Here is a 22,531-nt window from a genome sequence, read left to right on the forward strand (position 1 = left end):
GCCCGTGGGCTGCCGACAACCAGAACTGACTTTCCTGGGTCCCCACAGCAGAGGGCCTGAACCTCGTGACATCCTCAGGGGAGGGTGAGGTCATTCCATGGGAACAGAGCACTCCCCGAGGTGCAGAGCCCAGCCTTCCCGCTGGACATCTGGACAGAACACTTTGGTCTGTTTGCCCAATGTCTAGCGTTTGTACAACCCTTTAACTCGCTTCATTGGCTGGAGTGTAAATACCGGCCGGCGGCTGAGGCGGCATCTTTGGGTTGCCACCCTGCGATCCAGGGCCCGGGGTTGCTTAGAGATGGGAGCAGATGCGACCAACATTGTGAACATATCTTTTCCACTTCATTACTCTGCCCCCTGTCCCTGTCGGCGGGAGTGGGCTCTGAGCTGGAAACCTTACAGCAAAGTGGTTCCAAACTGTTGTCAGGCTCCTTAATGAAAAATTTCTCTGTGGGCTTTTCCTATTTGATTCATTGAAGTCTGACTTTAAATCTGAGGAAGAAATGGTCCCATGGGAGTTGGGACTAGAGTTTGAGGAGAAGAGAATAAATATCCCTCTTTAAACACCAAGAAGAGGTGAGGCAAAGGAATCGGGCACAGCAGTGAAGCATGTGCCCCCTGGTGGGGGGATGGGAATTCGGCATTGCTGCTCAGCTGGCCCATTTCTACCACCAGGAGAAAATCCCCACAGCACCCCAGCCAGCTCTCTGGGAGCCCACTTTGGGAGCCCAAAGTGCCAGGTGAGCAGGACTTTCAGTGCCCGGAGCCAGCTCTGTCTTTTAGCTTCTATCCCGGGCCTTGAGAGCCCACTAACCAGCTGATCGCCACCGACCTGGAAAAAATTCACCCATCCGAGAGTTCTGCCTTATGAATTTGTTCACCATGTGACATGTTTGGGGGTGAACAGAAGGTGTAGTGGAGGCATCGGCAGGGCTGGCCCTGGCTGGGAAGGCAAATGAGGTGGTTTCGGGAGTGGAACCCCTCCTCCCCACCCCTACAGCACTGAAGCGGAAAGGTGACCACAAGGACCTTTTCCTGGCAGTGTGTGCTTGGAGCTGCCCGGTTGTTTGGGGTTAGGAAATAGCCTAGCTTTGCTGAGTCTGCTTGTCCAGACTGGTACCTGGATCCCGGCCTATACAAGTTGTACAGGGCTCTGGGTGTGTACACCAGCCACCTCTGGAAGGGGCCTTGTGTCTTTTCCCTGAGGGCCAGGGTGCACCCTTAGCTGGTGGGCTTGGGGGACCATGGATTTGGAAAGTCAGTTCCAGGGGCTATACGGTGGTCCTTCTGTCCCTGCCTGCCAGCCAAGGCCTGTCTTTGGGGCCCCTGAGTAGAGAGGCATCTTAAGGTCCTGCAAGGACGCTAGCCAGTCCTCACCATCACAGAGCCTAGGCCTCTGGGTCCTCTTGTCCAGTAGCCATGTTCTGTGGCCAGAACTCCAGGGGAGGGCTGCCTGCAGCTGCTGTTTTCCCCTCTGGGAAGGTCACAGAGCCAGGGCCTGTTTACAGTGCAGCCACGGGGCTGAGAATGAGTCACCACTGGTATCCCCGAGTGAGCTAGGCCGTGGGTTCTGCCCCGCGAGCTATTCCAGCCCCAGCCCTTGCAGAGACAGCAGAAGTGGTTATGGGAAGCACCCAGAGCCTGGGGAGGGGGCCTGCGCTCCCCACCTGTGAGTGCAGTTGTGAATCCAGAATCAGGAAACCGCTCCTGCTGAGTGTTTTCCCCTGTCGTCTGTCATTGTAGCCTGGCTCCAGCTTCCTACTTGGCAGAAGAGCTCGTTCTTCCCTCTCCACCTAGCGCTTGAGGCCCACACTAAGGCACTCTGCTCAGTGCCCAGCCATCACTCCATCATCAGGGCTTCTGAGTAGCCATTATGTGCAGATGAGGTCATTTGGAGCCAGAAGGAGGGAGAGGGTGGGAGGGAGGAGGAGACCAGAATGGGAGGAGACAGACATGAGGATGAAATAGGAGAAAGTCCAAGGGCAAGTGCAAGTCTACTTGAAGGTGTGGCCCTGGACCATGGGAGGTCAAGAGGAGGGAAGGGGCAGGTAGGTCCAAAAGGAGCATCAGAAGGGACGTAAAAAAAACTCTAGTGGGGAGAGCAGACAGAGTGCTTAATAAGGAACAAATAGAAGCTTGAGGGGCGCCTGGGTGGCTCAGTCAGTTAAGTGGCCGACTTCGGTTCAGGTCATGATCTCTCGGTCTGTGAGTTCAAGCCCCGCGTCGGGCTCTGTGCTGACAACTCAGAGCCTGGAGCCTGTTTCAGATTCTGTGTCTCCCTCTCTCTGACCCTCCCCTGTTCATGCTCTGTCTCTCCCTGTCTCAAAAATAAATTTAAAAAAACGTTAAAAAAAAATTAAAAAAAAAGAAGCTTGAGAGGTGATGGTAATTGCCCTGGGGGCCAAACTCAGATTTCCAAGAGGCAGAGTAGTCCAGTGGCTATGCACGGAAGCTTGAACTGCTTAATCCCAAATTTGACCCTTACCGGTTTGAGGGTGTCCCTCAACTTTTCTAATCCTAGAGTTTTATACCCGATAAGTGAGTGTAAAAAGTGACCCTTGGAACCTACCTTGGAAGGTTGTTTTGAGGGTTTTTAAGATAATACCTATAGTAGGTATTAAAAATCATTGCTGTTATGATAATACTATTGTCTTATTATTATATGCTATTATACTAATATAATTATGCCATATTATTATATATTATTACTTAATAATAAGAAAAATCATCTAATCAAGCTGCTTCTGGGCATGGCAAATGGGGAAAATCTCCTGGCAGGCATGACAGCTTTAGGAGGAAGGGAAGGAAGTGGCTTAAAGGAAAAACACAATTAGTATTAACATTTAAAAAATAATTAGCGTCCTCAGGGAAACCCTCTTTTCTCCTGTGCTTGCTATTCTTTTGTGACCACACATTGACATTGTCAGGATGTTTGTACTTTGGGGTTCATTGGTCAAGGTCACCCTTGATGTTCTTTTCGGAGAGATTTCATCTGACAGAAATGCTACGTAGGCCCTAAAAGCTGACACACACTTTGACTACCTATTTAAATACTTCTGTTGATCAAAAGAACACCATGAACTAAGAAGAAGGTAAAGTAACTAAGAAGTTAAATGACAAACTAGGAAAATATACCTGCACTCTATGGGCAAACCGTAACTGTCTTTAATATATAAAGAGCCTATACGAAATCAATATAAAAAGATTAACATCCTCATAGGAGAAAAGGACAAGTGAGGAATATAAATGGCTGATTTTAAAAATTATAGAAAATGTTGAAAGTCATTAGTAATCAATAAATGTACATTTTTTAATTTCGTTTTTTAGTCATGGAAAAATTTAAATATATACATGGTATTAGAATAGTATAATGATCCCATGTGCCCATCTTGAACTTCAACAATTATCAGCTCACAACCAGCCTTGCTTTGTTCCTGTCTCTACCCACCATCCAGACTATTTTGAAGCAAATATTACTCATTCATTTCATCCATATACACAAAGAAATGGATTTTAAAACAAGGATGTTGGTAAAGTGGCAAATATTAAAAATAACACGAAATGCCAGAGTGGATACAGTGAAATAGACACTCTACTGTGCTTCTGGTGGGAGTTACCAATTGGTGTAACTTTCTGGAGGGCAGTTTGGCACAGGATATCACAAAAACTTAAGAATGTGTATTCCCTTTTGCCTAATGATTCTACTTTTGGGAATTTACCTTAAGGGAATAATAGCTATGTGCACATAGGCTTATCTTTAAGAATGTTAATTAAAAAGGACTTGAATTCCAACATCAGAGAAGTGGTTGCATAAATTATAGACCATCCAGATAAGGAAATACCAGACAGTCATTACAAATTATGTTGAAGGTGAATACTAAGTTAGAAAGCGTTTATAGGGGTGCCTGGCTGGCTCAGTCAGTGGAGCATGCAATTTTTGATCTCAGAGTTGTGAGTTCGAGCCCCATGTTGGGTGTAGAGATTACTTAAAAGTTAAAAAAATAATAATAATAAAATTAAAAATCTTAAATAAATTTAAAAAGTAAGAAAACATACTATATCAAGTAAAAGGGAAAAATTGTAGAACGACATGTAGCATATGATCCCAGTTTTGTTTAAAAGCTACAGTTATTTATAAGACAAAGGTTAATGGGAAATATATAAAAAATAGTTAATGGGTATATCAGGGGGATTTTTATTTTATTCTTTCTTTATGTATACTTTGTTCCAAATGTTTTACAATGAACATACATTACTTTTGTAATCAGAAAAAAATAACCCTAATTTAAAATAAAGGATATAGGTGTTGGTGAGAACACTGTGTAGTACGGTTTGACCTGAGGCTATACTCCCCCTAGGTATCACCCTACTGACCGAAATAACACGTTGGGGCAAATTTTCTTGGTGTCGCTAAGAGTGTTCTAGGCAGGGAGAAGTTGGGCAGCTAAAAAGCCACTGTCCTTGTCTAGGTATGAGGGCAAGGGCCTCATCCATGGGCAGATGGGAAGTCAGTCCTCTTTCTCAGCTTCCTGTTATTCCTGAATCTTTTCTGGGGAGAAGACTCCAGAAGATCAGGCCAGGGTTGTATGCTAGCCCGAGTCCATTGTTCTGTTGGCCTCTAGCCTAGGTTAGGATTAAGGCAAACTTGAGCTTAAGAAGGAAAAAGGCTAGCTAGTAAGCTGTCTCCTTTTTAAGAGTATTCCCAGCCCTGTTGAAGAGTTGGGAGATACCTTTTTGTGCTTCAAGGTGACTACAGGCAACAAGAGTGTTTTTCTGGCTTGACTTTGTACCAAGTAGCCTTTCCTGTACCGGGCGCTTGGCCTCCATGCGCTCTTCTGGTTCGGTTCCAAGGCCTCTTTGATCCCTTTCTTCCTATATTTCCCATGGCTGGGGTGGCATCCCAGCATCCCAGGTTGGAACAGTTCCTTCCTTCCACATAAGCAGAACAAATCTTTGGATTCTCCCTGGGGCGGATATGACCCCAGAAATGCCTCCGCTGCAAGGTTGCCTTGCTGGGTGAGCCAGCACAGAGCAGCCCGAATATGTGAGCTCAGGAACAGAGGCATGTCCTCTGAACCGCAGCATACCTGGGAAGCAGGTGTGCAAAGAGTAAGATTAGGCACCTTTAGTAGTCACCTAGGTGTTCCCGGGCACACGTGAGCATTCACATTGCCTCTGTTTCCTGCTGGGGGGAATTTCAATATGCTCTCTATCCCCCTTTGATCCTATCTGAGAAGCCTGAGTGGACAGAGGGTCCACTCTATGTCAGGGCTGGAAGAAGAGCTCTTTGTGTGCTTGGAATTCTTAGGGGAGCCTAGATGGCCACCCTGGCCCTATGCCATAGAATGGCTTATTGGCCATACACTATAGATTTATTCATTTTCCTTTTTAATCCTGGGACCCCAAATCATCTTATGTATCTTACTCATGTATTTTTTAACAGTGATGTTGAGACAAATTTACATACCATACAATTCACCTAAAGTATACAATTGAGTGTTTTTAGTACATTCAGAGTTGTGCAGCCATCACTGTAATCAATTATATCACCCCAAATAGAAACCCTGTACCCATTGGCATTTCCTCCCTATGCACTCCCAGCTTCCTCTACCCCAGCCCTGGGCAACCACTAATCTATTTTTTGTCTCTATGGATCTGCCCATTCTAGACATTTCGTATAAATGGAGTTATACGATATGTGGTCTTTTGTAACTTGTTTTTTTCATCTATCATAATATTCTAAGGGTTCATCCATGTTGTAGTAGGTATCAGTACTTGATTTCTTCTTGTGGCTCAATAACGTTCCATTGCATAAATAGACCACATTTTGTTTACCCATTCATCTACTGATGGACATTGGCCTTGTTTGCCCTTCTTTGTTATTGTGAAGAATGCTGCCACAATTTTTTTTTTAACATTTATTTGTTTTTGAAAGACAGAGTGAGACAGAGCACGAGTGGGGGAGGGGGAGAGGGGAGGGGGACACAGAATCCAAAGCAGGCTCCAGGCTCTGAGCTGTGTCAGCACAGAGCCCGACACGGGGCTCGGACTCACGGACTGCAAGATCATGACCTGAGCCGAAGTCGGACACTTAACTGACTGAGCCACTCAGGTGCCTCCCAATTTTTTTTTTTTTTTTTTGAATGCTGCCACAATTTTGTGAGTCCATTTGTTTTCATTTCTTTTGGTATATACCTAGGAGTGAAGTTTCTAAGTCATATGGTAACTCTGTGTTGAACTGTTTGAGGAACTGCCAGACTTATCCAAAGTGGCTGTGTACCATCTGATATTTCCACTAGCAGTGGATCAGGGTTCTGATTTCCTATATATATGATCAACATTTGTTATTATTTGATTTTTTATTATAGCCACCCTAGGGGGCACGAAGCGATATCTCATTGTGGTTTCAACTTGCATTTCCCTAAGATTAATAATACTGAGTGGATTTTCATATGCTTATTGGCCATTTGTAGATCTTCTTTGGAGAAATGTCTGTTCAGATCTTTTGCCCATTTAAAAAATAGGTTATTTTTTTATTATTGAATTTTAGGAGTCTTTTATATATACATAGTGTATAGACACATGTCCCTTATCAGATGTATGATTTGCAGACGTTTTCTCTCTTTTGTGCATTGTCTTTTCCCTTTCTTCGTGGTGCCTTTTTTTTAAAAATTTTTTAATGTTTATTTATTTTTGAGAGAGAGACACAGAGTGCAAGCAGGGGACGGGCAGAGAGAGGGAGACACAGCATCCGAAGCAGGCTCCAGGCTCTGAGCTGTCGGCACAGAGCCCAACGCAGGGCCCGAACTCACAAACCGTGAGATCATGACCTGAGCCGAAGTCGCGTGCTCAACCAGCTGAGCCACCCAGGAGCCCCTTGCTGGTGCCCTTTGAAGCACAAAAGCCTTTAATTTTGGTGATGTCCCTTCCTCATTTTTAATTGTGGGCAAAACAGGCAGAAATGATGAGGGGCAGGAAAGGCCAGTTCAAACTGCCTGCACTCAGCAACAATGGATTGGCTCCCAGGCAGCAGTGTTCCGTGTTTAAGAAAACCCCAATGTGATTCCGGACAGATGGGAGAGGGGGTCATAGATTAGGTCCATATGAACAGCCTGAATTCAGTGAAGCAGGTTGGATAGCTACACAGAGAGTGATCTCGATGCTCTGGACACTGTGGATGTGGGACGGGAGAGCTTCACAGCATGGCAGTTCCGTCTCTTTGGAGATACAAACTGGCTGTTTGGGAGGATGTACTTTGCCCTAGGTCTGTTTGCCTCTGTGACTGTGTTGTCACATTTACTGTGCCTGGATTTGTGTAGAATCGCGGGCTGGGTGGGTCTGAGCTTTGAAGTTGTGGCGGTAGGCCCAGAATGAGCTGATAGGAGGTGTGTGAGCGACCTCGCCGGGACAAGAGAATGAGTCTTTCTTGCCATTGGTCTCCTCCGATGCCCATCACTGGGGTAAAATGTGAGATGGAGAGGGAGGGCTCTCCTTGCACTTAGAAACCAGAAGCAGGAATCCCAGACTAGGCTGGCTCCCCTGTCAGCCCTGAGGAACTGTAGAATTCAGATTGGCACCTTCCAGAAGCCTACTGTCTTAGAACCAAAAGCAGCTTTTGCTGACATCTGGTCCTTCTGGGACACTGATATTTTTATGTATACAGTGACACTCTCATCCCCAAATAGATTCTTATTTTTAACAGGCTTTCTCCCTTTGAGGGATGCCTGAGGCTCCCGACTTTGCTCGCTGGCATCTCAATGAAACCCTGCAAAGACGCAGAGGCTCCTGGCATGAGCAAAGAGGAGGGACACTCACCAGCCAGGAAGTCCAACAGCTCAGAGTCTGACCCGGTCTCCGAGTTCTGCATTAATCTCCCCTCCCCTTATCAAACTAAGTCCCAGATGAAAAGCCGTAATTACCCACTCCCCACACCACCCCCTCAATGACACAGGAAGGAGAGCTGATAAGAAATGGAACCTGAGGATACCTTGATTCCTTCCCCCACGCCTCCCCCACCAGTCCGCTGCCCATTCCCTCAGCAGGTCTCCCTTGCTTCTTGTCTTTCAGCTACCCAACATGTTTGGTGACCTTCGGTCCACGTTTATTGCCTTGATGATTGGATCCTATGCCTCCTCAGCAGTCACCTTCCCAGGAATCAAGGTGAGGGTGTGACCAGCCTCACCCTCCTGTCCTAATGTCTGAGCAGAGCCCTCTCCCAAGGCTCTTTCAGCCTCCTCTGAAGAGGGAAGTAATTGTGGGTTCTGGGGTTCGCCCCTCCCCCTCCCCACCACCCACACCTGGGAGGATGCACCTGGCCACCACAAGAGTAAGAAAAGAAAACCACTGAGCCATGGGAGACGGAAAACTCAAGCATATCACACAGGGTGTTACCGCAGGCCGCCTTTGCATTTCTGGGCTGGGGTAGAGAAGAGGGATGGGTGAGTTTGTCCCAGGTCACCCCACCCCCAGGTCTGTTGTTGTTGGGCTGTTACTCCTCATTAGCCAGAGCGCTGCTCTTGGCTAAGTTGGTTCAGCTGTTTCCCTCCCAGGCAGGATTCTGAGCCCGTGGAAGTCACGCAGGGTCAGGAGGAAGCAAACGCCTCACAGTCTGTCAGCCCCGGCACCCGCTCCAAATACTGTTGCCCCTGCCAAGTCTTCGAAAGGGGCTTGTCCCACCTGTGGTCTCAGCACCAAATCAAAACCCCTTTCCTGCGATACATGGCGGGGAGGCCATGGATTAGGAGGAGGAGTCATAGACGCGGGCTGGCCTCTGGGGAATCAAGGTACCTGGAGGGTGTGGAGCCAGCCATGCTGTGGCCTCCTAGGCGTTCTCACCCTTCCGGAGTGTGGAGAAGTCTACAAGTTCCTCCTCCACTCTTCTTGCTGTCTAACCACTGGTCCCCTCCCTGGAGAGCTGGGCGGCTGTCTGCCAGGATGCTGGCGACTCTTGTGCTGGAAATAAATGGTAACAGTGACAACAACGACTAATATGCTTGCTCAGCAGGCTTCCCACCTGCCAGGCCCTGTACTGAGCACTCTGGGGATCACACCTGCAGCTCCTTGAGGCTACAGGACAGTGTTATGCCCATTTCAGAGAGGAGCAAAGTGAGACATCCATCTGCTTGTTGGGTGTCTGGGGCACCTGCCACGTGCACCCTTCAAGGCACATCCGTGAACAAGGCTAGCAGGTTCCCGTTCTCAAGGAGCTGGACTAGTAACGGACTAGGAAAGTAATCAAGAAGTCAGTAATCTCAGCCAGGGCTGTTCACTGTGAACTTGTGAGGTGACAGTGACGGAAGCAGTCAGGGAAGGCCTCTCCAGGGAGGTGACATGTGGTCCAAGTTGGAGGCACAGGAGGTTAACGACGTGCCTCCTTATGCAGCTCAGCACAGGAAGAGCAGGGCTGACAGATGCCCGCCACCTGCCGTGGCTTCCCTCCGCTAACTCTGCCCCCTGGCCCTGCACCTACCCCATTGTGCCTGTCAGGTCATCTACGACTTTGGTGCCTCCTTCATCATCATCCTCGTGGTCTGGGCCGGCTGCTCCGGATTGGTTTTCCTCAACTGCTTCTTGAACTGGCCCCTGGAGCCTTTCCCAGGGCCTGAGGACATGGACTACTCGTAAGTGGATGTGCCGTCTGCCCCACCCCCGCCCTGGCCAGGGTCCTGGGCAGCACCGATGGACACTCTCCTGTGGCCTCCAGGGTGAAGATCAAGTTCAGCTGGCTGGGCTTTGACCACAAGATCACAGGGAAGCAGTTCTACAAGCAGGTGACCACGGTGGGGCGCCGCCTCAGCGTGGGCAGCTCCATGAGGAGCAGCAAGGAGCAAGCGGCACTGCAGGAGGGCCATAAGCTGTGCCTGTCCACCATTGACCTGGAGGTGAAGTGCCAGCCAGACACCGCAGGTACCTGCCTCATGACCTCACCTTCAGGGCCTGCCTAGGACGTTGGCGGGGCCGCCTGCACCCAAACCCGCACCTCGGCGGCGGGGAGGAGGCGGCCAACCCATCCCGGAAACCCCTTCACTGGGGCCAGCAGCAACTGAGGGCTTCGTGGGTGCCATCTCACTTAATTCCCACTTGATCCCCAGAGGGCAGGCAGCACCCTGCACCCGGGCTGACAGATGAGCACACTGAGGCCCAGAATGGGGAAGGGATTCTTCCAACTCACTTCACACACCTGGGTGACCCAAGTCCAGCACCCACACATTTAACCTCCCCCAGGCCCATCCCTGCATCCAGCATAGGGTGATCTGGTCAGCAAATCAGGCTTCCCCTGGACGGTGGGTAGGCTGTGGGCCAGCGGGGGGGGTGGCGGGTAGGGGCGTCGGTTCTCCTGAGCACCCCTGGTCTTCTCCCCGCAGCGGCCCCCTCCTTCATGCACAGCGTGTTCAGCCCCATCCTGCTGCTCAGCCTGGTCACCATGTGCATCACACAGCTACGGCTCATCTTCTACATGGGCGCCATGAACAATATCCTCAAGTTCCTGGTCAGCGGTGATCAGGATGTAGGTAGGTGGCCCCCCGACCTCGATGCACTTCCCCACAAGAGGGCACCCCGCGATCCGTGCTCATTCCTACCCGCCTGAGGTTAAGCCCACCGCCTGGAAGATACTAGTCCGGAAAATGGCAGGCTCCGAAGGATTCACTGCTGATGAGAGCCATTTCACCCCAGCCGGCCCCCACTGTTCTCTCCCGTTGCCATTAGAATTTCCCGGTTTAGAGGCGGGGGAGGGGGACTAAAATAATTACATGTGTTCAGGGTGTGGGGCGTATGTTTTTCATTGCCTCGGGGCCATTGGCAAGCCTGTTTGTGAATGAAAACACTGTGGGGAACGGAGTACTCCACCTGAGAACTTGTTGAAAGACAGGCAGTCAGCCCCGTTGCCAAGGGTCTCCCTGCCCTGGGAAACCGCAGGCGCGGCCGTGGAGAGGCTCTGTGCGAAGGGGCAGGGGTGGCCCACACCGCTGGGTACTCAGGGTCTGCACCCAGAACTGGGAGGCAAGGCTGGGCAGCGGCTTCCTTGTGCGTGTGATCCAGTCGAGGCTTGTCAAGTTCGGTAAACAGAGCTGATAACGCACACACCACTTTTCTAAAACAGCACAGAAGGTCTTCAGCTGATTAGAGGTTTTGATTCTACAAAGAAAATCAGTACTTCCTCAGGGCCTGAGCTGAGTCAGCTTTAGTCATCCCTAAGCTGGACAAACACAGTCGGTAAATCCTTTTTATTGGCATTCTCACTGGTGTGCAACTGTTTGTTGGTTTAGTTGGTTTTCCCCAGGGGTAGTTACACTAGGGATTACAAGGAATCAACTATAGGTTTTTTGGTGTGTTTTATTTTTATTTTTTTAAATTTTTTGAGAGCGTGTTCGCACAAGTGGGGGAAGGGCAGAGGGAGAGGGAGAGAGAGAATCATAAGGAGGCTGCACGCCCATCTCCCGATGAGGGGCTCCATCCCACGACAGTGGGATTATGAGCTGAGCCACAAACAGGAGTCGGACGCTCAACTGACTGAGCCACCCAGGTGCCCCTGAAATACAGTTTTTAAAGGGGATGAGTCAGTGAGCAGCCTGCCTGGAATTCTCTCTCTCCTTCCTGTCTCTCTCTTCCCCTACCCCATGCACATGTGCACTCTTGTGCTCTCCCTCTCTCTCTCTTAAAATAAATAAATAAACTTAAAAAAAGAGAGGGGTGCCTGGGTGGCTTAGTCGGTTGAGCGTCCGACTTCGGCTCAGGTCATGATCTCACAGTTCATGAGTTCAAGCCCCGTGTCGGGCTCTGTGCTGACAGCTCAGAGCCTGGAGCCTGCTTTGGATTCTGTTGTCTCCCTCTCTGCCCCTTCCCTGCTCACACTCTGCCTCTGTCTCTCTCTGTCACTCTCTGTCTCAAAAATAAATAAAAAAACAGCTTTAACAAAAGGGAAAGATGACAAAGGGACCTGGACAACACTGGTTCCACTGTGAAAATGGATGTCCTGTGGTGAAGTTACCATGTGCCCTTGCAAAATTGCATAATGGACGCTGACACAGTAAAGGCCCTAAGAGAGCCCTATAGGAAAACATACCTATTTAACTTTGTTTTGTCCAATGATTTTTCCCCAAACCTCCACCACAGGAACATTGTTATGGTATAACGCTCATTAAAATCTGTGGACCACACTTTGGGGAAAGCTGATCTATCGTGTCTAAACACCCTCTGTTATAAACTCAGGGCCCGAGAAGTGAAGTGAGGGCCCACTGGCTCTTAGAAGGCAAATCTCCCTGCTGCTGAGTCGTGGACTTTCACTCCAGTTCTCTAAGAAATCTTTTGCTGCTCAAGAGGATTTTTTTTTTCCCAACTGTTTCCCACATTCAAAAAGTCAGCTTTAAGAAGTAGAGGAAGTTGGGCCAGGAAATCCAATCTGCAGCTGACGGGGCACCGGTTTTCCCCACTCTGCTCCTGTGAGCTGTTGTTCCCGACCCCCACAGCCCCGGCTGTCCCCAGAGGGGCTGCTTCAGGCTCAGGGAGCTGGTGGAATAGAAGGGACCGGCTCTGGCTGTCGGAGGGAGACCCATGGTGTCAGTGTTTGGCTGGGGGTCGGGACGGATTCTTTGACCTCTCCTTCCCTTGGAGAGCAGTAGGAGGTGTGACAGAGTATGACAGGGCAGGGTACATGAGGGGCCCTGGTTGGCCGGGTCTTCGGCACCCACGCCACTTCCCCCTCCTGGTCCTCGGCAAGCACCGCAGGCCTGATTCACCAGCCTGCCTGTGACGAGGCCCCGGCTGCACGTGACTGAGGCCACAGCAGACCGGAAACCATCAACAGATGCCCGTGCCGGGCCTCACCCGCCTGCACTCCCAGAAGCCTGACTCAAGCTGGGCGTCCCCTGGATGCTCTAAGAGTCTGGTCTTGGTGGGAAATGGCATGTGTGTGCTGGGCCCAGAGCTGGCCTGCTACCACGCCCCATCTCCCTATAATAAACCATTGAGATCTCTGCTGCTAACCTCTCTCCTTTCTGCTTTTTTACTTTTGCTTTCCTGATGCAGTGATGGCTACCGGTAAGCCAGGGGGATTGTCGAAGAACACTGCAACATCCCCTCCAGCCAGTCTCTGACCAAGAAACATCCCTCTTGGCCAGAACTGTGGGTGGGGGAGGGGCAGTCAACCCTCAGCTTCTATTTGCCTGAAAAAAAATCTCATCATAATTTTAAGGCTCTTTGAAGGCTGGAGCCCTTACGTCAGAGCCCCTGTGAGTGGTGCCTTCCTGGTATATTTCTAGAGGCAGAAAACTAATGACTAGTCGTACACAAAGCCTCAGTCCCAGGCATTGGTAATTTTGTGGTTCCCGAGTCATAGACGCTTCCTGGAGCTTCTGTCGTTGTGACATACTGGATTTCATTAGCTGTTTCTTGGAAATAAGCAGACGATTTGGAGAAGAGAACAGGGTGCCTGCCCCTTGCTCCACCTTTGATTCTGGAGTTCAAAGTCTCTGGGCTCCCCTCAAGGCCCACGGTGAGGGGTGGTGGGGGGTGGTCTGTGGAAGACCCCGGAAGGGCCTATGGGGTCTCAGGCTCTTCCAGCACCTGCCTCAGGCTTCTGCTAGGGGCCCCCCACGACGCAGCCCATTTTCCTCCCCAGTTGGCCTCTACACCTCCATCTTCGGTGTGCTCCAGCTGCTTTGCCTGCTGACAGCCCCTGTCATTGGCTACATCATGGACTGGAGGCTGAAGGAGTGTGAAGATGCCTCTGAGGAACCTGAGGAGAAAGACGCCAACCAGTGCGTAGACAGGGCCTGTCCCCTAGCTCCTGGCCCCAGAGTCAGCTGCTAGGCAGGAACCGGGTGGGTGGCCTAGGTTTTGAAGTCAGCGGGAGAGGCAAGAGGGGGTCGTGCCCAAAGCTATTTGTAAGGGCTTTCCGACACTCTCTCACTTAGCTCAGCACAGATTTGAGTGTATCACTTCGTTATGGAGATTCTTTGGTACCCGAAAGTTTGGAAAAGCACTGGCTTGACAGAAGAATGGGAGAAACCGGAGGAAGGTCTGTGTGCAGACACTGGGTGTCCAAGGACCCACTCAGGAATACCACAGTGGTAAACCGTGGTAAAGTCCTGCTTGCCTGCGAGGCTCACTCCACTCGGTGGGAGTAGTAGGCTGCTATAACCGCAGAACTGCTAGATCTGTTCATAATTGTCAGCATGAAACAAGGTATAGGAGCCCCGTGTTCGTAAAGGTTGGGCTCCAAGATCAGAGGGTGAGTTAAATGCTGTCTTCATGACTCCACCTTAATATAATAAGCCACTGTTTATTGCTCTGGGCCCCATGCCAAACACTTGATGCACAGTATCTCAGTCAAGCCTCCCAGCACCTGGATGAGGCGCGTACTAGTGTTGAACCCATTTTTCAAATGCGGGAACTGAAGTTAGGACTTTGAGTAGCTTGCCTGGGGCCACATAGTGAGGAAGTGGTGGGTCTGGGACTCTCCGGGTCTCCAGCACTTGGCATTCATTGTTGCATGTCCTACAGTTGTCCGTGGGTTATCTGTGTGGGCAGTGGGACTGGGATCCCTAATAGTGAATTCACAAGGAAATAGCTACAGAGAATGCTCCGTTATCTAGGTCAAGTCCTAAAGCCATCTGGTTCCATCTATTGCTTATTTGTTTCTCCTTTACCCCTTCCTGCCCCCAAAGGGGAAATCCACTCCCTCCCTTGTATGACTTATTATCTGGCTTATCATCAGCTCCCTGCGGGATCTGGGTGAAGTTGGAGTCTGCGGTGAAGCGGGGCTTCGCCACATCCCGACTTGGGTGTGCTCTGCTGCTTGCCTCCCCGTCAGTCTTCACTGAGGCAGCGCAGTGTGTTAATGACCTTGCATCCAACCTCTCCACTGCGGTTCACACCCAGCACTCAGTCCAGAGGGCGCAATGGGGGCGTCCCTAGGGGTGGTCTCGCCCTGACAGTCCCTCAGATGTGCTCGGGTGGTCTCCGAGTCTCGCATCGTCTGCAAGCTGTGACTTCCTGGGAGAGCCCATCCTCCTTCAGGGAGCTCCCAGCTCCGGTGTGTGCTCTGTCTCCACAGGGGCGAGAAGAAGAAGAAGCGAGACCGGCAGATCCAGAAAGTCACCAACGCCATGCGGGCCTTCGCCTTCACAAATGTGCTGCTTGTGGGCTTTGGGGTGACCTGTCTCATTCCCAACCTGCCTCTGCAGGTGGGTACGGGGAGAAGGAGAGGTCGGGCGGGATGTGGGACAGTGAGACTAGAAGGGACGTGATGTGTCGTGGAAGCCATCAACAAAGACCATGATGACTTTTCATTCATTTATTGCAACCAACAACCAACCAACCCCGCTGTTATTTACCAAGGGCTTCTTACTTGCCAGGTTCTGTGCTTAATGCAGGGGGTGAGCTCTAAATGAAACTGGGATTGCCTTTCACAGAAGACTCTTCTCTATGAAGGCATATCCTTCTTCATGGCCTTTTGAGCATCCTGCATGCTGTGAATACCACCACCATACCGTCCCCCAGAACTATGTGGGGTAGTTGTATGGCTCCTTGTTTTGCTTTCGCTCACACAGTTGAAACCTGAGGTCCAAAGAGGTCTGGCTAATCTGTGGCATTGATGGGACCATCTACTCTGGTACAAGAATGCCTACGGGGTATCTGTGTTGTAGAGAGTTGGGAAAGACTGTGATGATCACTGGGCATCAGGGTTCAAAAGTTTAATTCCTTTTCACAAGATTTCTGTTGCTTTTGAAAGCTGACTTTTGGCAGACATTGCAAGCAAAGTAGATTTTGTCACCTGCCCAGCTCTACCCTTACGTCCATGAAAGTGTTCTAGTGCCAATCTCCAAGTTTGTTTATTGTTATTATGACGATTTTTTAAATCCCCAAGTTTATGAACTTTGAAGGGACCTGAATAATGGCATTGCTTCCACATGGGTTAGCTCAAGTCCAGATAGTATCTTGGGCCAGGTCCAGAAGGAAAGCCAGAGTCTCTCTCTCTCTCTCTCTCTCTCTCTCTTTTTTTTTTTTTTTTTGCAAGTGGCCATGTGTTGAAGTACATTGAACACCCAGCTGTGCACCACCCATGGGTACTATCATGTGCATGTGCCGACATTCTGTGTGAGACCAGAGTAAACCACTGGAGGCTTGTTCCAGTTCCCAGTGAGAGTGTCTTTGTATTCCTGGTGCCCTCCCAGCTTCCTGGTGGCTGTCCCCTCTTACAAGGCTGGTCGATAGATCCTTGCCTTGACCACCTTGTCTAATGAAGGGGCAATGCTCACTAGGGACAGTCTTCTGCTTTTTGTTTTATTTAGTTCTTGTTGAAAGAAAAGTTATGAAAAGGCAACAAGACACTTGAAGTGGAAAGGGGGAACCTGCACAAGGATGTGTGAGCAAGCATAGTTGGGCACAACCCTCTTGCAACACTGCAGAGAGCAGCCCCTGCCCCCTCTGCCGCCCACATTCCTGGGAACAGGTCCTGGCTGCTAAGCAGGATGGCAGGGCCGTGTGCAAAGGGTGAATAAAGGGTCCCAGCGGCTGTGGCAAAATGGACACAGCTCTCTTGCTCCTGAGGAATTATCTACAAATGCTTCTTGGAGCTTGCCAAGCCGGCCAGCTGTGGCCTTTTTAAGAAGCTGAACTTTTGGGTAGGGAGAAGGAAAGCTATCAGCCGTTAGGACCTGAGTGACCAGGCACAGAGACCTCTGGGCACCATCCTCAGGTCAGCAAAGGCAGGAGATCAAATCATGATTAATGACCTCCTATTTAGTGCTGTGTCAGTACATCTATAACTGCTGACTCTGGGTGGAGGCAGGAGGAGCCCTGTTTGCCAATTTCCTTGGTGTAAATGCTTTCACCATGGCTGATTTCAACTGATATGACGTCCCCAAATGTGCAGTTGAAAAGAGATTCACAATGACACGCCATCGTACGGTACTCCCGCCGTACTAGACTATAAACGTAGAAACCCCCAGAGCACAGATAATAGCAAAATAATTAAGAAATGGTGAATTCTGAGTATCCGTTACCTCTGTTTTTATATAATTTGTTTAATTCTAAGTCTTTATAAATTTAATTTTTCGTAGTGACTGTCTCATAGCTGGCTCACAAAATCCCTGACAACTCGGGCATTGGCCCTTGGAGAGCTGGTGTGAGCCAACACCAGTTGCCAGTGCTGCCATTGCTCAGGACCCCAAGGACTGTGGGGACCCTCGCGTTTCTCTGCTCACACTCTGCTCTCCCTCTCTCAGATCCTCTCCTTTATCCTGCACACGATTGTGCGAGGATTCATCCACTCTGCCGTCGGGGGCCTGTATGCCGCCGTGTAAGTGCTGGTTGCCGGGGGTGGCCTGGGGCCGACAGTAAGGGAATGACCTGAGGGAGGTTCGTGGGAGGACTGAGGTCCTGGAGGGGGCCAGCCTGCCATCTGGGCTCATCTTCTTGTGCCAGGGGATGGGTACCGGGGGCTTCTGTTGAGTGTGTCAAGGGAAGGTCACACCTGGCGGGAGGTGGGTCAGCGGGCCGACAGTTGGGTGCCCACAAGCCTTGGCATCTAACACGAAGTCAGTTCCCCCACCAGGGTCAGTGCTCCCGTGTAGCTTGTTATGCCTCGGGGATGGCTGCTCAGCTGAGCCCCGGGACTGCCCCTGGTTGCTCACAGGAAGGACAGGGGAGGGCTCTGGCTGCCCAGAACTACAGGGCCTTCCACAGGGGCAATGACATGGATAACTGAGCCCACAATGTGTCAGACTGTTCTCACCCAGAGTCTCAAAGGGCCTGGTTCTGCCACTGGCCTTTTTGGGCCTTGGCTAAAATGAAACCTGCCTCCTTTTCCAAGAGGCCACACATCCAGAAGGAACCACAGTTGTTTTTCCCCCTTGGGCTGGGGCTTGGCTCAAAAATGGAACTCCATGGGGGTGCCTGGCTGGCTCAGTCAGTAGAGGATGTGACTCTTGGTCTTGAGGTTCTGAGTTTGAGCCCCATATTGGGTGTAGAGATTAATTAAAAATAAAATCTTTTAAAAAAAAAAAAGGAACTCAAGCACCGTCTCCTGTGTGTCTCTGACCAAAGACTAGCCTGTTCCTCGCTGGGAGCCCCTTCTCACCTCCGGGGCCACAAAGCCTGACATTTCGCTGAGATTTTCTCTCCCCTCCCATCAGCATCCCACGGGGGTCATTCCAGGTCTGCCTGTCGTCCCCCACTCCACCCGATGCCAGGAGGAAGTTGCTGCTGCCCTGGCAGAGTCTGAGAGTCCACCAAGAGTGTGATGCCGAGTTTCCGTGATTACACAATGCTCCTCTGGATGAGGGCGTAGCGGAGCCAGGGCCAGCCTCCAACCTGCTCCCTGGGCCTGTTTGCCAAGCCGCAGAGTCCTGCTGGCACCACTTTCCACTCAGCTCGTCCAGACACCCATGGACCTGGGGCACGCCTGGGTGGAGTGGGGTCCTCCCCAGAATCGGGGGTCTCAGGCCGGTCTGAAAGAGAAATTCACAGTCACAGGACTGCTTGGCAGAAACTAATCCGAGGCAGGCACACCTGGGGCCAAGTTGAGGCCGAGGAGCATTGGGAGGGTGAGGGTGGCACCTGTGATGACAGGTCCCCTGTCTTCCCGGCAGGTACCCCTCCACCCAGTTTGGCAGCCTCACAGGACTGCAGTCGCTGGTCAGTGCACTCTTCGCTCTCCTGCAGCAGCCCCTGTTTCTGGCCATGATGGGTCCCCTCCAAGGAGACCCTCTATGGGTAAGAAGGGTGTGGGGCAGTGGGGTATGGGCATCTGCCCACTCAGAGCTGGGAGGCATTGCTCAGGAGCTTCCAGGGCCCCAAGGAGAGGCAGTTTGGAGCTTCGGTTAGGATGAACTCAGGGTCCCTCTGTGAGCGGTGGCTGTGTAGGAGAAGAAGAGTATCCTTTCTGGACCTGATTTTGGGGTAGCCCTCCTGCTGAGGGTTGGCATTTTTAACCAGGTACTGTGAACGTGCCCCACTGCTGGCCCCACCCCTGGATATTCACAACTGGAGGTCAGAGGTGGAGGGCCCAGGCCCCGAGGGCTTCTCAGCTGGGAATCCTGATACTGGAATGTGGAGCCACGGGCCCTGGGCCCTTCGTCCAGTTTCAGCTTTTCCTTTCCCCTCCCGTGACCTCCCCTCGTCCAAACCTGAGTGTGGGGAAGGCTCTTGAGCCGGGCTCTGCAAAGACCACAGCTCCTGCCCGGCCCCCTGCCTCATGTGACGTCAGCTCTCATTTCTACTTCTCCAGGTGAATGTGGGGCTGCTTGCCCTGAGCATGCTGGGGTTCTGCCTCCCCCTCTACCTCGTCTGCTACCGGCGCCAGCTGGAGAGGCAGCTACAGCAGAAGAGGGAGGATGACAAGCTTTTCCTCAAGCTGAACGGCTCCTCCAACCCAGAGGCTTTCGTGTAGCGCTCGCCACCTCGGAACTGTGGCCTCCTGCCCTTGCTTCAGTGACTCACCGGTGTCCTTCTCCCCATCCCAGAGGACCTCCGTGCACCCTCAGGATCCTCTCCTTCACCATTTTGGAGTCCATGCTCCCTCCCAGGGCCCTGGTCCTGCCTTGGAGCTCTGCAGCGCAAGGACGGATGGGAGAGGGCCCGGATGTGCGATGTTCCTACTGCTGGAAGCAAGGGCTGGCCTGGGCTTTGCTCTGCCACTGTCGAGGGGCCCCGGAGCCTTGAGGCACAATGGTGCCTGCAGGAGGAGCAAGGAGGACCTCCAGCAGGCAGGCTCTCTCTCCCTTAAGTGTCTGGATTCTGCCTCTTGCCAAAGCAGAGGGGTCTGCCACCTACTGCCTGCCACCTGCCCCTCAGCTGCATGCCCACTGGCCACACCTGCCCAAGGACAAAGGCTTGCACTGTCTGCGCGCCCTCGCCTGGCCCCTCAACCTCCTCCCCGGCCAGTCTGAGGCTGCCTGAGGAAGGAAGGACCCGCTTCCTGTTGTTGGTGCTAACTCCTTTGTAATTCCAGCCCCCTGTGGCCTGTCCGTGACCTGTCCTCCTGTTATAGGCCTGTGGAGAAGCCCCCCTGGCTTAAAGCCTGGGGAGGGGACGGAGGGCTGGATAGTCATGCACGGCTAGGAGCCAAGGACAAGGCTGCTTAGCAGTCCCTCACCTCCTCCCTCGGGGCAGGGAGCAAGTTTCCACTGCCACCCTTCATCCAGTCTGTGACCCGAAGGGAATTAAAACAGCACCAACAGGGCACCCCCTACACACACAGCTGTTTTTATGGGGGTGGAAGCCAGGCTGCTGCTGACAGATGAGGAGGTCCAGGCCTGGCCGGGGAGATGGACGGTGAGGGGCCTAAGTGTGTGTGTGTGTGTGTGTGTGTGTGTGTACATGTGTAAGTGGGATGTGTGACCCTGTGATACGTGTGAGGGATGTGTGTGGTGGGGTGATGGTAAGGAGTGGGCTCTGGGTGTCTGCCCTCATCTTCCTGGGGCCACCCAGGAGCCAGCCAGGCCTGCCACAGGCCCAGGGTCCTGGAGGCAGCCTCACTCTGGGCCTGGAGCTGGTCTGAGGCCGTGGGGCCACAGCGCCCCCTGCCGGCAGACTCCTCCAGGGCCCTGGAGCTGTTTACGGGAAGAGGCCGCCCTTCCTCTGCCAGGCGGGCCTGGCTTTCCAGCCCCCCACCTGACTGCCTCCAGAAATGTGTCTGAGACTTCCTGGGAGTGCTCAGCAGGGTGGGTTGATTTTTAGGTTTCTACTTTTGGGTTTTTTCTTTTAAGTTTTATCAGACTCCTTTTCATAAAGCAATAAATCCATTTTCCTCCTGGTAAGGGACGCCCCTGCTAAGCATTTCGGTTAATGGCTACACGTGCCTGTTTTGAGCTTGAGGAGAAAAGGCAAGACAAGATTTCTTGCCACTGAGCAGCCCCAGTCCTACCCAGCCAGCCGCTCCCCATCTCTCTGGGTGATTGCCATCTTAGAAGCTACAGTGGGGCCAGGAAGAGACCTTACTCCCCACCCCACCCCCAAACTGCGCTTGTACAGACATCTTAGAAGTGTGGGCCAGACTGCCTCTGCTGTTTATCCCAGCCAAACAGCGAGTCCTGATCCCTTCCATCCCCGACTCAGATTTCTTATTCCTGGATCCGCTGCCCTGAGGGTTCCTCCTGAGCTCAGGACACAAGGTGACCCAGGAGAACCTCAGGCTCAAAGAGACAGAAGCAGAAAGTGGTGAGGGAAACTGGTGGGGAACAGTAAAGGACAGACCCAGGCCCAAATTCGAGTCCTGCATTAACGGTCGAGCACCTTGAACACACCTAATTTTCCTAGATTTCAGTCCACTCAAACATTAAAAAATAAGATATTTGTTTGAAACAATTATTTTTACTGTTCTTAAAGTTTATTTTTGGAAGAGAGCAAGCGAACAAGCCGGGAGGGGCAGAGGGAGAGAGGATCCCAAGCAGGCTGTGTGTTGTGGGCGCAGAGCCCAACTCAGCGCTGCATCCTACAAACCGTAAGATCGTGACCTGAGACAAAACCCAGAGTCGGACGCTTAACTGACTGAGCCACCCAGGCGCCCCTAAAACAAATAGTTTTAAAAAGGAGAGAGAACCAGACCAACATTTTCCAAACCGTTCTTCAGAACACTAGTTCTGTGAGATGTTAATTATTCAAATTAAAAAAAAAAAAAAAAAAAACAACTTTCCTGGTCAGGGGCACATGGCTGGCTCAGTCAGTAGAGCATGTGACTCTTGATGTTGCGGTTGTGAGTTCAAGCCCCATGTTGGGCACAGAGCTTTCTTTTAAAAATAAATAAATAAATGGTCAAATTTGGGAAATGCAGAGTTAAAGTCAGGCAGGTGTTGTACTTTTGTCATGTTCGTGGACCTGTGGCTTCCAAGGCCAGGTGGGGTATGGTGTTAGCAGTCAGAGCCGTCCTCCATGGATGGTCCAATGACCACCGGCAGCAGGAACTCCTCGGGTGCTTGTTAAAAAGGTCAATGCCAGGTGTCGCCTCTGGCCCGGAGAATTGACAATCTACATTTTGCTAAGCCCCACCTGGTGATTCTGGGGCACCCAAATTTCGAGACCTAGGGACACAGGAGTACAATTTGGGGAGATGGCTAATTAGCAAGGGCCTTTCCGTATTGAGGTTGTACAGACAGGGCCCGTGTCATCCCCAGCAGCGCCCAGGCCCGGCCAAAGGGAGCTGCTGCCTATCTCTCCCAACCCACCTGCAGGACATGGGCACTTTGTGAGAAGAAGCAGGCATTGAGAAACTAGAGGGCAGGCTGGAAAAGAGTCCAAGGCCAACAGTGCATGGAGCAGTACCAGATGGGTCAGGTAACTGCGCCCCCACCCCCTTGTCGGGGGCCAGTCATTCTGCTCTGACAGTACGGAGTTGATGGGTTACATATTTTCCTGTTATCATCCTTGAATCATAATAACCCAGGAGTTAGGTACTATCCCTATTTTATAGCTGGAAAACTCGAGGCCCAGGGGGTGGAGTAACATGCTTAAGGTTAGAGCCAGGACTCCTGAAGTCATTAGAGCATCCAAGGCCCTCTAGACCAGGACATTCTATTTGGAGCATCAG

General features: G+C 51.4%; 1 protein-coding gene across 5 annotated transcripts in view; it reads left to right on the forward strand.

Annotated features, from left to right (window-relative positions):
- SLC43A2 (solute carrier family 43 member 2) overlaps positions 1-21,312 on the forward strand; it is a 37,900-nt gene extending 16,588 nt beyond the window's left edge. For 3 of the 5 annotated variants that reach the window (XM_047080628.1, XM_047080629.1, XM_047080627.1), the window contains exons 6-14: positions 8,071-8,163; positions 9,490-9,623; positions 9,707-9,909; positions 10,368-10,514; positions 13,622-13,760; positions 15,059-15,188; positions 17,232-17,305; positions 18,597-18,720; positions 19,235-21,312. In XM_047080628.1, the coding sequence (XP_046936584.1) occupies positions 8,071-8,163; positions 9,490-9,623; positions 9,707-9,909; positions 10,368-10,514; positions 13,622-13,760; positions 15,059-15,188; positions 17,232-17,305; positions 18,597-18,720; positions 19,235-19,396 (1,206 nt within the window). In that variant the 3' untranslated portion in view covers positions 19,397-21,312. Of the gene's footprint in view, positions 1-1,925; positions 2,052-8,070; positions 8,164-9,489; positions 9,624-9,706; positions 9,910-10,367; positions 10,515-13,621; positions 13,761-15,058; positions 15,189-17,231; positions 17,306-18,596; positions 18,721-19,234 lie in introns of those variants that run through there. The other 2 variants (XM_047080631.1, XM_047080626.1) reach the window with 2 other exon arrangements.
- The last annotated feature ends 1,219 nt before the right edge of the window (positions 21,313-22,531 follow it).

This window comes from Lynx rufus, unplaced genomic scaffold (assembly GCF_022079265.1).
Source record: "Lynx rufus isolate CCGP_SWC_20201006 ecotype Redwood Valley unplaced genomic scaffold, mLynRuf1.p SCAF_18, whole genome shotgun sequence".
Classification (NCBI taxonomy): Eukaryota; Metazoa; Chordata; class Mammalia; order Carnivora; family Felidae; genus Lynx; species Lynx rufus.